Source organism: Leuciscus leuciscus (assembly GCF_965113295.1).
Source record: "Leuciscus leuciscus genome assembly, chromosome: 3".
NCBI classification, from domain to species: Eukaryota; Metazoa; Chordata; class Actinopteri; order Cypriniformes; family Leuciscidae; genus Leuciscus; species Leuciscus leuciscus.
Window position 1 is genome coordinate 20,575,277 of NC_138727.1, and position 15,751 is coordinate 20,591,027.

General features: G+C 37.8%; 2 protein-coding genes across 3 annotated transcripts in view; one reads left to right on the plus strand and one right to left on the minus strand.

The window, feature by feature from the left end:
* Positions 1 to 1,575: 1,575 nt before the first annotated feature.
* On the plus strand, positions 1,576 to 2,766 carry fabp2 (fatty acid binding protein 2, intestinal). The gene is made up of 4 exons (XM_082165698.1): positions 1,576 to 1,733; positions 1,882 to 2,054; positions 2,322 to 2,429; positions 2,535 to 2,766. Exons 1-4 carry the CDS (start codon positions 1,667 to 1,669, stop codon positions 2,583 to 2,585), a joined length of 399 nt encoding a protein of 132 aa, XP_082021824.1. The 5' UTR covers positions 1,576 to 1,666; the 3' UTR covers positions 2,586 to 2,766.
* A 449-nt stretch (positions 2,767 to 3,215) lies between these two features.
* Positions 3,216 to 15,751, minus strand: part of usp53b (ubiquitin specific peptidase 53b) — a 71,437-nt gene continuing 58,901 nt past the window's right edge. For both annotated transcript variants that reach the window (XM_082165640.1, XM_082165639.1), the window contains exons 15-18: positions 9,661 to 9,727; positions 8,025 to 8,836; positions 7,327 to 7,411; positions 3,216 to 4,344 (exon numbers count right to left, since the gene is read on the minus strand). In XM_082165640.1, coding sequence (XP_082021766.1) covers positions 7,335 to 7,411; positions 8,025 to 8,836; positions 9,661 to 9,727 — 956 coding nt within the window. In that variant the 3' untranslated portion in view covers positions 3,216 to 4,344; positions 7,327 to 7,334. The remainder of the gene's footprint in view (positions 4,345 to 7,326; positions 7,412 to 8,024; positions 8,837 to 9,660; positions 9,728 to 15,751) is intronic.

Consider the following 15,751-nt stretch of genomic DNA (forward strand, 5'->3'; position numbering starts at 1 on the left):
AAAAAAGATTAAAACATCATAGAAACAGATTGTTTTGAACTCAGATTCAGTGGGAAGATTGTTGATACCCTAGTGATAGAGTGCAAATGCAAATTGCAAAATTATTTGATTACAGCAACCAAGCATGACTTTACAATCCTGATTAATAAACAACCTATCGTGTTTTATAGAAGAGTAATTGTGCAGGGAAAATGCAGATTAACAACCTAGAGTATATGAACCACAGAGGCTACAATGGAGCATACAGGGTTTGTAAAGCCACATATTATACAGAAAAAAATAAAAATAAATTGTGCATATAAACTACCATTTAAAACCTTGTTGTTAAAGAGTTTTCTTTTTGTTTAAAGAAATTAATACTTATATTTAACAAGGATGCATTAAATTGGTCTAGAGCGTAAAATACTTATATTACAATTCCAGTGTTACAAAAAAAACTATTTTAAATACTGTTTTCAGCAAAGATTGCTGAATGATCACAATAAAAATGAACTGTACTGATACGTTATCTCACAAAATTACTGTTTTTACTGTATTTTTGAAATGCAGCCTTGTAAAGCCTCATATGTGAGAGAGACGTCTTATTAATTTATGATTTTAACAAAGTAAGATCACTATTTTGCAGATTCTGCAAGGTATATGTAAACTTATAACCACAACTGTTAATGGTTTTATTAGTCCTGTATGTTCACTTGAAGCCTCTATGGTTCAACATTATGGTTTAATTTGCAGTAAAAGGTGCAGTTATGACATTTTTTAATATCATTAAATATTTTTGAGTTTAGATCTTTTCTTGTGCTTGCTTTCAATAGGACGATACCAAAGGTCATGCAATGGGACTATACAAAAGGTCTTATTTTATTGTACTGTTGAGAGATAAAGACTGAGGGAATGATAAAATAAACCATTATCAGAGATTATCATGTCTCAGGTCTTGATATCTCTTCTTAATCTTGTCATTTAGTCTCCAGATAAAACTTCCACCCTACATGTTGCGTTAATTTTATATTTGGGCAGGCCATGTACACTTTTTGGTTTAAATTTTCATTATAAGTGAATATGCCACAGCTTTTCTCACAGTGGATTTTTCATTAGTATTTAAGAACAGTGAAAAACTCTCAATGAACTGGTGAGTCATGTCATAAATACTGTAGCTGCAAAATAATACATTGATAACCCCATTAGAATAGTTTCACCTTTCACAGTTCTCAATTTAAATGATGCAACGGATGTCAAATTATGCTAGCTAAAAATCATTGCTTAATGCACCACTCAGAGTTCCACAGAAGTTGTTGCCACATAAACCACAAGTGTAACAGACACACCCTACAGCAGCAAACAATTCAAACAAAAGGGGGGCTTTGTGTGAGAATAACAGAGACACTAATGCCATGTGAATATTCAACCATCCAATACAAGTGAGTGCTTGTTCTCATGGAATGACTTGAAGCCTCCACTCTTTTTGCACAATCAATGATGAAGCAAGGCATGCTGTGATGTGTAACGTATAGCCTGGAGGGAGGGTGAATTTTATATTTTGTGAGCTTTACTCGGCCACATCAGCATGAAGATAATACTCAGATAAGACAGCCTTCACTCGCACAGGTATAAAAGACAGGCGCAGGGTAAAGTTAGGCCACCGTCAGGATCACAGCAGTCTGTCATCATGGCCTTCAATGGGACCTGGAAAGTTGACCGCAATGAGAACTACGAGAAGTTCATGGAAGAAATGGGTGAGTGGACAGACAAATTAAGCATCGCCTGAATATTGTTGGTTTCAAGATCAAACGCTGAAATACTTTTTCTAAAGATGTTGAGTGATTCAGCAAGTCATTATTTATAAGGTATTTGTGCTTGTGTATTTGTGCATATCTTCAACAGGCATCAACATGGTGAAAAGGAAACTAGCTTCTCATGACAACCTGAAGATCACCGTGGAGCAGACCGGAGATAAGTTCCATTTGAAGGAAGTCAGCACTTTCCGCACAGTGGAAATTGACTTTACTCTGGGTGTCACTTTTAACTATTCTATGGCAGACGGCACTGAGCTCACAGTAAGCACAACGATTTCAGATTTCAGATTTCAGAGGCATTTTCAGTCTTTACAACCTTAAAAATAAAGGCTTTGTATTGGCATGGTTCAATGAAGAACCTTTAACCCATAGTGAACCCAAGGGCAAAGGTTCAGATGTTCAGAGAAAAATACGTAACTTTCATAACACCCTCTATTCAAGCCTCCTGAACAAACAATCACTAACAGGTCAATGAAAGAATGTCACAATGCTGAGTTCAAAATGAGTCCTTTGACATTCTGATTGCAGGGATCCTGGGTCATGGAGGGTGACACGCTCAAAGGAACTTTCACACGCAAGGACAATGGAAAGATGCTAATAACAACCAGGAAGATAATCAGTGATGAACTTGTACAGGTGAGCTGTTGTTCCTCATGGATTATGACATATCCTCAGGTAAAAATTTGGATTAAATGCTATAAACTTGTGTTGTCTCACCTTTTGATTTTTTGTTGCTTGCAGTGTTATTGCTATGAAGGTGTCGAGGCCAAGAGGATTTTTAAGAGGGGTTAAAATGCCATCAGCATTCCAACATTTAGTTGGACGATATGAAACCAGTTGTTGTAAGCATTCAACCTGATAATAAGGGTTTTAACAAATTGGCAGCCCTAAAGTTTACAAAACATGTATGTAAATCATGTGTCATTTGCACTATGAGTTTTGATATTTATGGTAATAAAGCCCTTTTTACGTCCTTGTGTGAACAGTTTTAATTATATGCTGCATGTGTTGTGACTTGTGTTGGATAAAATTATTTCTAATAGAAATACATTGTGATACATTACAATGTGTTCCATTGTTTAAAAAGGAAAATTTTCAGATGTAAAAATAATCATACAAAAACGCAAATAAATTGTATCAGTGATTGAACATTTGAAGTTTATTAAACAAAGAATAAAAATAACTGCATAATCATCTCCAAAAATATATAGCGGATATCATTTTACATTATTAATTTATTTTGAATTATGTCAATATTTTGCATGAAAAAAATCGCAGGAAGGCACTCCACAAACAACCTCTAGGGAGAATGTACAAAGGTCCATTTGCAATGAAATTAAAGTCAAAGACACAATCGCTATTCTCTGTCTTTATGACTTATTTTATATATACACACTACCGTTCAAAAGTTGTAGATTGGTAAGATTTTTAGAAGTTTCTTCTGCTCACCAAGGCTGGATTTATTTGATCCAAAAATACAGCAAAAACTGTAATATTGTGAAATATGTTTACAATTTAAAATAACTGTTTTCTATTTTAATATATTTTAAAATGTGTGAATGGCACATTGTGATGGCACATTTTTGGCCCTGTGATGGCAAACCTGAATTATCAGCATCATTACTCCAGTCTTTAGTGTCTCATGATCTTTCAGAAATCATTATAATATGCTTATTTGCTGCTCAAGAAACATTTATTATTATTATCAATGTTGAAAATAGGTTTTTCAGGATTATTTTCAGGATTATTTTATGAATATAAAGTTGACAAGAACAGCATTTATCTGAAATAGAAATCTTTTGTAACATTATAAATGTCTTTACTGTCACTTTTGATCAATTTAATGCATCTTTGCTGAACAAAAGTATTGTTGTTTAATTTCTTTAAAAAAACAAAACAAAAATCTTACTGACCCCAAAGTTTTTTGAATGGTAGTGTATTATGTGACAAAAGTTTTCTATTCATCAAAGAATAAAAAAAAAAAAAAAAAAAAAAGATTTCTGAAGGATCATGTGACACTGGGGGAGTATAATGCCGGAAATTCAGCTTTAACATGACAGTAATAAATATCATTTAAAAATATATTCAAATAGAAATGAGTCATTTTAAATTGTAAAAATATTTCACAATGTTACTGTTTTTGCTGTATTTTGGATCAAATAAATGCAGCCTTGGTGAGCAGAAGAGATTTCTTTTAAAACATAAAAAAATCTTACCAATCTAAAGATTTTGAACGGTAGTATACTGTATTATCTGTCACAATTCAGTAAAAGATAATCAATAAATTTGATATTCAGCATAAAATGGTCATTCCTGTTCACAAGCATATACTGATTTAAGCCAAAGTGCATACTGCCCTCTTGTGGATGGCTCTTGTGGATATCATAAGATACTCGAACTTCACAATTTACAGGAAGAGTGTACAAAAGGACAAATCTCTCTTACGCTTCCTTCAGTTTCAAATACATTTGTAATTACAAGTACAAAAACAATCCATGTTTCAACTTCTTTGGCAATTCTCTTGCATTACTTCTCACTGGGTCACCAGGACCTAATAACAAAGAAGATTTATTATCATTGCATTGTTTTTAAATACATAAAGTACTAGTCAAATGTCTGAAAACATCAATTCATTCTTTATTATTATTGTAGTTTTTTAATTACTTAATATTACAACTAGGCTATACAGTGTTAGTAATAGTAATAGTCAATCAATGGCTGAATAGGCAATATAACATTCTTTTTTTTTGGAATTATTAATAAAGTATTATATTATTATTATAATTTTTGTTCAAATTTGAGTGGTTTAGTGTTTTTTTATGACTTTTTATGATTTTATGTTGTTGTTGTTTTTTTGTTTGTTTTTTGTCAAATGTTTCATTTTTAAATTTTTTGTTTTCTATTTATTTATTTCCCCTTTAGTAATTTTAGTACTTAAAAGTATTTGATTTCATTTATTTGTTAAGGTAACATAAAAAAAAAAATCCTAATGCTAAATAATTTCATTTAATTTAGAACAAACTTAATCAAGATAATTAACTATGGTAACAAATTCATCTGCTAGTATCTTTATTATCTTCTCACCACTCCTTTATTATCTCATTTCCTTTCACATTCTTTATCAAAATAATAGGGCATCGCACACACCAACTAGCATGATAACATTCGTAGTTCACTTGGTTCAGCTAAACATTGGGCTGCCTGAAGCTTGAAGACAGTTCCACTACTTTATATGCTCCTTTATGGTTTTTCTTAGCACAATTCTCTGCTGTGGGTCATTTAGATGAAAAACGGCTGAAATTACATTTTTGTTTGCTGTGTTGCTTACAGTAACTACATAAAACAGTATGTACATAAAAATGTACGTTTAAAACAGTAAAATTATGAATGTTCTTAGTTATCCCTTTCATTTATCGGGGTAGCTGGTGTGTGTACAAATTTTGAGCCTGATTGTCAAGTTTTACTTTAGATAAAAAGAGCTTTTAGATCATGAGAAACTTACATTCAGTCAGGTTTGTCCAAAATTCTGACTGATAATGTAGACACAGGTTTTATTTCACTGTAAACCCTAATGCTCAAAATAATTAATTGGTTTGAATATAGGGTGAATTTAAAGGGTAACTCTCGCCAAAATGCAACCTAGGGTCTTTTTGTTAATCTACCCGAGGCAAACTTTCATTTAAAAGCATAATTATAATGGAAACGCCATTTTTAAGTTTGAGCGTATTTTCGTTTTCGGTCAAATTGCATTTTGAATGGGAGTGCTTGGGGCACTAAACTTTTTTAGTGTATTATGTATTTAGTAAGTAACTAAATACATACACTACCATTCAAAAGTTTGGGGTCAGTAAGATTATTATTATTATTATTATTTTGTAAGAAATACTTTTATTCAGCAAGGATGCTTTAAATTGCTCAATAGTAACAGTAAAGACATTCATAATGTTACAAATGATTGCGTCACGGTTTCCAGAAAAATATTAAGCAGCAAAACTGTTTTCAACCTTCATATTAATAATAAATGTTACTTGAGCACCAAATCAGCATATTGGAATGATTTCTGAAGGATCATGTGACACTTAAGACTGGATACTTCGGCAAAGTTTCATGTTGTGTCGAGCCTTCTTAGTGTTTTAAAAATATCTATTGATCTTCATTGATGCTATCATAGAAGAGCCCCAAGCACTCCCATTCAAAAGGCAATTTGACCAAAAACAAATATACGGTCAAACTTAAAAGTGGCGTTTACATTATAATTATGCTTTTAAACTAAAGTTTGCCTCAGGTAGATTAACAAAAAGACCCTAGGTTGTATTTTGGCGAGAGTTACCCTTTAAATAAACAAATTAGTTCAATCAAATTAACATTTATGAGTATTTAAAACTTTCTTTTTCTTTTGAGTTCACAAAACTGACACATTTTAAGTAATCAAAATTGTTTAATTGTTTTGGGTTTTATTAACTTGTTTCTTTTAATTTAGAAACTTAAATTTAACTGAAACTGGGCTGGAATTTCTATTTCCTATAGCATGCTATGCCATGACATTCAAAATGGAGAGTAAATGGTAAATCTAAGTGTTATATATATATATATATATATATATATATATATATATTGTGCAAGATTAATGTTAAGTGCAGATTTAGTAGTGTTTAATGTTTTGCTATGCTATTTTATAAGAGTTTCTGTTATGTGGGGTTCTTTGGCGGGTTACCATCATGGTGACAAGTGGAGCATGAGCTTGGTTTGAGAATAGGTATGTTAAATGTTCCATTTTGCATTACTCATTCAGCAATTGATAAGCTGTGCTAATGATATAAAAGTATTGTGTTACCATTAAACAAGTTAGCATTTACTGAATTAGCTTGTCAAAGCTAGCCAAGTTTCCACTACAAATTTTTTTTAAGATTGCGATTACATGATAATTTTAAGTTAAATTTAACTTACTCAAATATTTCAAGTTAAGAGCAATTACAATGTATAAGTACAAAATAAAAATCAATCAGTTCTGCTTACTTAAACTTTGGATTTCTTAACTTAAAAGTTTTTTTTTATGTAACTGATTACCACAAAGTTTTAGAGTTTTGCCAACTTATTTGTGTTTACAGTGATGCAGTAAAGTTGAGGATCATTATTTAGAACAGCCATTATGATTAAATAAATAATTTACTTTATAAAAAGCATTTGTCAGCATCAGTTATATCATGAATTAGCACTGAACAATTGTTTTATTGCATTTAATTCAGGTTAAAATCATTTATAAATATATTATTGTTTATTGTTCATTCATGATAGATTAAATTTATTTTTTAATTAATAAATGTACTAAATGTATTGCACATTGATAGTTTGTGTTATCCATTGCATTCACTAATAAACAATTCTATTATGGTTCAACTTCAGTAGTTTATTGTAAAGTCTTAAGAGTTAATAAGTACATTGCTACAAAAATGTGCAGTATTATTACTTGAAGAATTGTACCTTTTAAACTTTTAAGTTTAAAACAATATCTGAAGGTTTGGTGAGAACTTACCATAACTTTCACAAATATCCATGTTCATCTAGCCCTTTTGAAGTGACAGGGTGCCATTTAGCAGTGGGCTTATTGATGCTATTGCCTGAAAAGGACAACTTAGTTTATTTAAGCTAGTAACTACAGTTAGTAAGTAACTAAATACATACACTACCATTCAAAGGTTTGGGGTCAGTAAGATTATTATTATTATTATTATTTTAAGAAATACTTTTATTCAGCAAGGATGCTTTAAATTGCTCAATAGTAACAGTAAAGACATTCATAATGTTACAAAAGATTGCATCACGGTTTCCAGAAAAAGATTAAGCAGCAAAACTGTTTTCAACCTTGATATTAATAATAAATGTTACTTGAGCACCAAATCAGCATATTATAATGATTTCTGAAGGATCATGTGACACTGAAGACTGGAGTAATGGCTGCTGAAAATTCAGCTTTGAATTTTGCATTACAGGAATAAATGTAAATTTAATTAAATTTTAAAAAATAAATAAATAACAGAAAACAGTTATTTAAAACTGAAATAATGTTTCACAATTTTACAGTGACAACATCTGTTTCTTGGTCAAATAAATTAGCCATGATAAGCAAAAACATTAAAAAAATCTTATCAACCCCAAACTTGTTTAACAAACTTGTTAAATATAGCAATATATCAATGAATGAATGACCAGCTCAGCTGAGCTCTAACATACCAGAGTCAGACTTATTTTTGGCACGTTCAGATTGGTTCTCTATGCGGCTTGACTGTCCCATGTCTCTCCCGTCCTTAACAGCTCCTCTTGGCTCAGGCATGGAGAGGACCAACGGCCTCTGGTGGTGATACTTTAGTCTGTAGGTGTCTGTCATACAATTATCCACAGAGAAATAAGTGGTCAGTGCTACTCCAGATCCTGGAGACACTGAAGCAGATGGCTTAACCCACCCACAAGATCTTTCCTCAGGCTCGCTGGACACCTGCTCCCCTCTTTCCTGGTCAGAACATGATTTTGAGCTCATATCTGATGAGCTTGGGCATGTGCCATTGATTTCCATTCTCTTGTGTACTGCGGTGGTGTGCAATGATGAAACGCCACGGTCGGATGCTCTGGAAGCTGTCTGTGATGGCTCCTGTAAAATTCTGGGACGGAAGGGTGGAGTCTTTATCTCAATAGGTCGCTGTGCGTGTTTGGAATGAGTTGGCATTGATGGAGCTATTGCTGACTCTTCCCTCGGCTGCAAAGGGTAAATGGTGCGATTAGGACCCGGTGATTCGTGTGGAGCGACTTCACTGGTGCTAGAACGATAAGCACTGTCTTCCTGCTCTGAAAGAGGGTTAGTGAATTCATCAGAACTGTTACACTCTGAACTGCTGATCTTGCCCAGGCGGCGCAGAAGGGGGCTTTCTGGACTGTGGTGCCATTGCATGGAAACTTCCTGTTGCTCTGCTTGTAGGTCGCCGGCCGATAGGTCTTTCTCTGCGTAGCCCCCTTTCCTGGCACCACAGGATGAGTATCTAAGCTTCCTTCTGTGAAACATGAACACTCTTTTTTAGATGTCACCTTATTTCATCATATGTACATATTTCAGATATTTTCTTAACATACTGTATTGTCTCATTTAAACTAACAAAACGAACTAACAACAATAACAACAACGAAAAAACTACAGAAATGGCCTATTACACAATTGCCCTATATACTTTGATTGTAAAGGAGTCAAAATGTCCATGATTAAGAAGTGGATAAGTCTTATAAATATCTAGTTCACAACAAACGTGTCAAATTTTTGGAAATGTACTGTTGTATAGATGTTGATTTTATATGGTTTCAAAAAACTTTTAAAACATGTTTAAGAAAGGTTTGCATTTAATGACTCATCTATCACAAATGTCATGTGGTATAACTTGTGTGAGTAATTTCAGTACATTATTTTAATGAGGCTTTTTTCTTCATTAGTGTATCAACACAGTTACATCACCCTCACACTTTTATTTCATGCCATTTAAAAAAATGCATTTTAATTCATAAATTAAAAACATAAGGTGTATTCAAGTCATAGTACAAATTGCATCTTAATGCATTTCTTGAAAAAAAGTTAAAAAAAATAGAGGCATGTCATTGACCTATGTGCAACTGTCAATGCATTCTTTGTAGGCATAAAAACAAGTTAGTAATCAACTGGATTTTTTCATTTGTATTTAACCTTTCTTTGAGAGTTTATATTCTTATATATTTGTCTATTTATTATTGTGATCAAACTGTGATTCAAATATAACCATTACATGTTTTTTATAAATGTGAACTGTATATTGCAACATATTTGCAGTGTAAAGACATAGTCTGCAAATACCTTGAACTTGGGCTGCCTTTCATGAGATGTTCTGAGTTCTTTCCCTGAATTTTAACCAAATGTTTACCTGAGGAAACAAAATGCAAACCAATAATTTATTTTATTTTCTGAGACATAGAACAACAGTCAATAAAGCCTAAAAGGTGGATTTTTGCATCTCTGCCATTGGTGTGTAGCGACAAAGGAACAGAACTGCCAAAATCCCCCTATCTGGATCACAGTGGGCACAGACACACTCACTAGGACACATCCTACTCACTTATTTATAAATAGACAGACTATTCATCTCTTTCCTGCCAACCTGCTGAGTTCCATGCGAGGATAAAGCCACAGGATACAACATGTGCTCTAAGTCTAAGAATTAAAGGCATTAGTTATAGAAAACATTTTACAACTGATGATATTTTTGTATTTTCACTTTCCTGTACTCCTGTATGTATCTCTTTACTGAATGTGTGCTGTCCTACTGGCACATAAGCTTCTTTTTGACTTTACTAAGAATGGGATTTAAAATTCCATGACTTCTGGGAAACCAAGATTCGGAAATAGTACATGCAGATTTTAAAGACAGAGATATCAAGGGGCTGCTTTTGTGACTGCTACACAAGACTGACGACTATGGTGCAATAAGGCATTATAAAGAATTCGATTTATCTCTCTCTCTTCCTCCTACATACCCATTTTCCAACCTAATATAACACTCTTTAGTGGGACGATGTGTTTTAAATTTTAAGCTGCTTCTGTCTGTTTTTGCTCTCATAAAAGGAGAGAGAGGGATTTTCTCCGTTTTTGGCATGCTACCATGTGCTACCATGGAATTAGAGAGAATTACAGTTGCATAAAATCACAAAGTATTCAAAAACATGACAAAACTGTAGATGAGTCAGTTTTTTGGAATGACTCCAAATGCCAGTCTATCTTTTGGGGTTTGATGGAGCTTAGTTTCATTTGTAGATTAAACTAAAACATTCTTTTGAGGACATGCTAATTTACGGGGTGCCAAGTGTGACCTGAAATGCTCATTCTATGAATGAGCATTTTGTATATAGTCCATGAAAGGGGGTTAAAAATTATGTTCTCCACAGAATGAGCATTTTGTAGTGTGCCAATTCATGAAATGTAATGTAGATAGTTCCCCTTCAGTCGGTCAAGTTCGACATCACATCAGAGCAAGTGGCCCCGAGACGGCGACCAAGAAATGGAGGGAGCAGCTCTTCGGGAGATGGTGACCGCATCACTCCCTCCCTCGGGGGAAGGCGGATGGAGAGTTTTGTTTCTGTTCCGCCACTAGCCCCACAGTCAGCGGTACCCAATTTTTAAATAAAATAACAATTTCCTCTATCTCTGGGTCCCAAGAGGTTGGTGGTGCGCGACGCAATGCCTTGCCACCTCTTCTGTCGCCAGTGGGCAGCAGCGTCTCCTCACGCACCCTCTGCCCAACCGTGGAACCAAGTAAGTGTTGCACCGCGCACTCAGACCCCACTTTGGGACGCTATGCCTTCCAAGTCGGAGCCCCTTGTTCCACCTCACTGCCCCACAGCAGGTTCCTCTGACCCCCCACTCCTCCAACCCACCGCAAGCTGTGGAGCTTCCAGCTGAGCATGCTGGCCCTTCCCATGGGGGCCAGTCGTCTCATTCGGGGCCCCGTCGATCGCTGCATCGGAGGGTGAGCTTGAGTCCTCCGGGGATGAAGACTCGGCTGCGTTGTCCTCTTCGGGGAGAGTAGTGTTGCCCAAGCCTGACCCAGAGTTGACGACTATGCTTTCCTGGGCCGCAGAGAGAGTCTGGCTCGTGTGGAGGCCTCCGCCATGTCCCAAACCCTCAAGGTTGGACGATTTGTTTCTCGGGGCGGCTCATGCTAGTTCCCAGTGCTCCACCCCGGTACTTTTCTTTCCGGAAGTGCATGAAGAGGTTACCAGATCGTGGACGGCACCTTGTTGAGAGCTCACTCTACCAGAAGTGTTGCTTCAATCTGGGTGTTGGCGCACGGCGCCTCGCTAACAGATATATGTTCAGCTGCGGGTTGGGCCACACCCAACACATTTTCTATATTATAGTTTTTGTGTAGTGCCGGTATCTTTCCGTGTGCTCGCTTCAAATAGCTAGTAATACTGGAGACCCCGCTCAGTGTCTCGCTTGGTGCTCCATTCCACTCCTAAAGACCGGATAAGTGTGCTATCCTGCTCCAGTAGAGTTCCCCAATTGGCGAGCCCTGTTAAGTTCCTCCACCACCACCATCGGTGGTCAGACGAGGGGGAGCGTCCGACGCCAGGCCTAACACTTGTAAGTACACCCAGTGGTTGAGCCCTGTGCAAGGCTAGGTGCCCATATATTGTGATCCCTATGGTGATCCCATATGTGTAATCTTACATGGTACAGCTTCCCTGACGGCGAGCCCGTGTCTTTCCCTTGGCAGAGTCCGCTCTGATGTCCCTGCAGCATTGACTCCTCCCTAACTAGGCCGGAGCTACCTCAAAGACATTCCATACTTCCCTAATGGCCAGTCCATATGTGTCATTTTCACATGATACCTCCCTACGGGTAGGATGTGGATTCCGCAGCACTGTTTTCCAAAACTTGAGAGGAGGCGCTTTTCCAGTGTTATCCAATAGTCTCGCTAAATAAGTCATACGGAACAGCAGTGATTGACCCTCTCGGCATAAGCCCTGTCTCATCTTCCGCCCCAGGAGGTGCGGGGGGATTAGGAGGCTTATGCAGGGCGCTGATGCATGCAGGACGTTTTGGTTACATATGTAACCCTCGTTCCCTAAGGGAGGGAACAGAGCCTCTGCATGTCCCGTCACCACAGTTGCTGTCCCACCGCTGAGCAGCCAGGTCACCAGCTCAGCTCCTCAACGAACATTTTTTTATGTCCACTGCATCTTCGCAAATCTCGCACGCCAATGTCCAGTGGCTCATTTAGTTTACACTCGAAGGTGATTGTGCTCTCAGGTGAGATCCAAATTCGTCCGACGTGACATCTCCATTCCCTCCCTCAGGGAATGAGGGTTACATACGTAACCGAGACGGGACGGGAATGAGACACTGCATCAATAATGCTTTGGGAACGCCTCTGCGTGATTGCGTCTGAAGCACGTGTCAACTAGTCCAATGGCGAGACCGAACGTCACAGGCAGGTGACGTCACGACTAGTAAAGCATAAAAGCACATCCAGAATGACTGGTGTTAGCTTCAATTAGCCGAAGCAAGTCGATCACAGGGACGAAGGAAGTATGGCAAGGTGACACAGCATATCGATCCCTTCTCAGGGAACTATGGTCACATATGTAACCTGAGACGTTCCCTTTTGAGGGAACTCGCACTGCGTCAATGCCGCTTTGGGAACGATAATGCCCAAATGCCATGCTTACAAGTGCCTGTCCCTGTATATACTGAGAGCGTTACTAGGACATAAGCACCTGTGAACTTGGAACAGCACCCAGGTCGAGGTTGCAGAACCTTACGAATGTGAGTGGAGAGGACCAGCCCGCCGCATCACAAACATCTTGAAGGGAGACAAATGAAATTTAGGTATTGGAGGCCGCCATACTCCTAGTCGAATGAGCTCTGACAGCTAAAGGCGAATGGTGACCAGAAACCTCATAAGCAAGATGAATAGCCTCAACTATCCATCTGTTAACTGTCTGTTTTGACGCAGGGGACCCCTTTTTAGGCACAAAGGGCAGCTCTGTGGACATAAGTATCCAGCGCTCTCACTGGACACACAAGGTCCAGCTTTCCTGGTCCTGATCTCCGAAAAGAGGAGGACAGAAGGCTTGCAAAACCTTAGGGACATAGCCCGGCTTTGGGTAAAGGAATGCATTGACCATCCCTGGTGCAAACTCAAAGCACGAGGGGGTTACCGACAGGGCCTGAAGATCTCCTACTCTCTTTAGAGAAGATATGGCTAGAAGGAAGACAGTTTTTAAAGTCAGAAACTTATCTGGAACCGTCTCAAGGGGTTCGAAGGAAGCCGCAGATAGACCTTCTAGCATAATAGCCAGATCCCAAGCTGGAACTCTGGTACAAATTGTAGGCCTCAGCCTCAAAGTGCCACGAAGGAAACATGTTATTAACGGGTCCTTCCCCACAGATACGCCACCCAAAGGCACGTGGTAAGAAGCTATGGCTGCCACGTACACCTTTAGTGTGGAAGGGGATAGCCCTGTAGAAAAACGATTTTGCACAAAACTCTAGCACTGAACCATCAAACCAACCGGGCAGTTTACTGGATCCCACTGTCACATTCTGCACCAAGAAGTAAAAACTCTCCACTTCAAGGCATAAAGTTTCCTTCTGGAGGGAGCTTTGGAGTGAAGTATAATCTCAACCAGGCCAGCTGACAGTCTTGCCTGGGGACGAGATAATCATAGATGGGCCCCCCCGCGCCCAGATCTCTCCTTTTCCCTTGCTCTTCCTCTCCTCTGCTCTTCCTCTCCTCTTCCTCTCCCTTTCCTGTTCCTCTCCTCTGCTCTTCCTCTCCTCTCCTGTTCCTCTCCTCTTCTCTCCCACTCCTCTGCTCTTCCTCTCCTGTTCCTCTGCTCTTCCTCTCCTCTCCTCTCCTCTCCTCTCCTCTCCTCTCCTCTCCTCTCCTCTCCTCTCCTCTCCTCTCCTCTCCTCACATCTCTCTCTACAAAAGACAAGTAACTGTAGAAGTGCAGTTTATTAATAGTATGTTAACTAATGTAGTTAACTAGAGTTTAATAAATGAAACATTATTGTAAAGTGTTACCGATTTTTTATACACCCATTCAGACGTCTCGTGAGCTCAGTGGCCAAACCATTTTTGTGTTGGGGGTGGGGGAGGTTCTTGACCAATATTTCAAGGACAATTAGGAAGAAAAAAATAAAATAAAAAGCTTTTATGTAACTCAAATATTACATATTTTTTCCACAAATAGGCCTATTTTAAATCTAAAAAAAAAATGATTCCATAATTTAATGAGGGCCCAGTTCGGTGACCTGAATCGAACTGGCAGGAAACTACCGACTTGACTGCTTTTTGACCCTGCTCAGAGGGTGCGAGCTTGACACAACCCCTTGTGATGGACCTTGAGTCATAAGCTCACTGGAAACCGCTGCGCCTCAAGGCACCAAGGGTGGCGAGGTTGGCAGAACGGCCCCCTGATGGCACCAAAGTGGTGCGGGCACCGTATACTGAGGTGTACACCGCTCCACCCCAGGTGGGGCTGCCCTCAGAAGTTCGACACCAGTGGCGTCAGGACGAGAAGAGCGGTCCTCAGATCCGCCTTCTGCTTAGGAGGCTTCGGGTGAGAGTGTCGTCCCAAGCCCCATGATTTTTGTGGAGGGCCACGAGACAAATCTGTGGCCCGACACAGCTCTCCAACCGCGTCGGGTCCTACCCCTTGACGACAGAAAGTTTGCTTTTCGGACGAGCACCTTGTTTCTCGGCTGGCCAATAAATGTTCCACTAAAAATAAACATAATAAATGCAAATAAATGTTGTTAATTGAACCTTCTATTCATCAAAAAATCCTGATTTTTTTTCCACCATTTCCACAAAAATGTTTTCAAAATTGATAATAATGATAAGAAATGTTTCTTGAGCACCAAATCAGCATATTATAATGATTTCTGAATGATCATGTGACACTGAAGACTGGAGTAATGATGCTGAAAATTCAGCTTTGAATTTTGCATTACAGGAATAAATGTAAATTTAATTAAATTAAAAAAATAAATAAATAACAGAAAACAGTTATTTAAAACTGAAATAATGTTTCACAATTTTACAGTGCATACTTTTTCTTGGTCAAATAAATGAGCCATGATAAGCAAAATTCATACTAGATTCATACAGTATAAGCACCAAAAGGCACAACATCAGTATAGCACATATGCTAACTGCTAGGTCAAGACTATAACATAACTGTTGATTGTAAAATATTAAAGAAGCAAATTAACTTCACTGGCAATTATTTTTATTTATTTTTACAAATTGTAACAAGAGATGATGCTATCAATACTATTATTGATTTAACTGCACTGACACTTTCGGACAAGACCAAAAGTTGAACTGAAATTTATTTCTGTCATGACAACTTTCGGAGTGTTTGGCATTGTAATTGGT

Coding starts and splice junctions, on each gene's coding strand:
- fabp2 (XM_082165698.1), top strand. CDS start 1,667: ATGGCCTTCAATGGGACCTGGAAAGTTGACCGCAATGAGAACTACGAG. Junction 2,055..2,321: donor CAGACGGCACTGAGCTCACA/GTAAGCACAACG, acceptor TTCTGATTGCAG/GGATCCTGGGTCATGGAGGG. Junction 2,430..2,534: donor TCAGTGATGAACTTGTACAG/GTGAGCTGTTGT, acceptor TGTTGCTTGCAG/TGTTATTGCTATGAAGGTGT.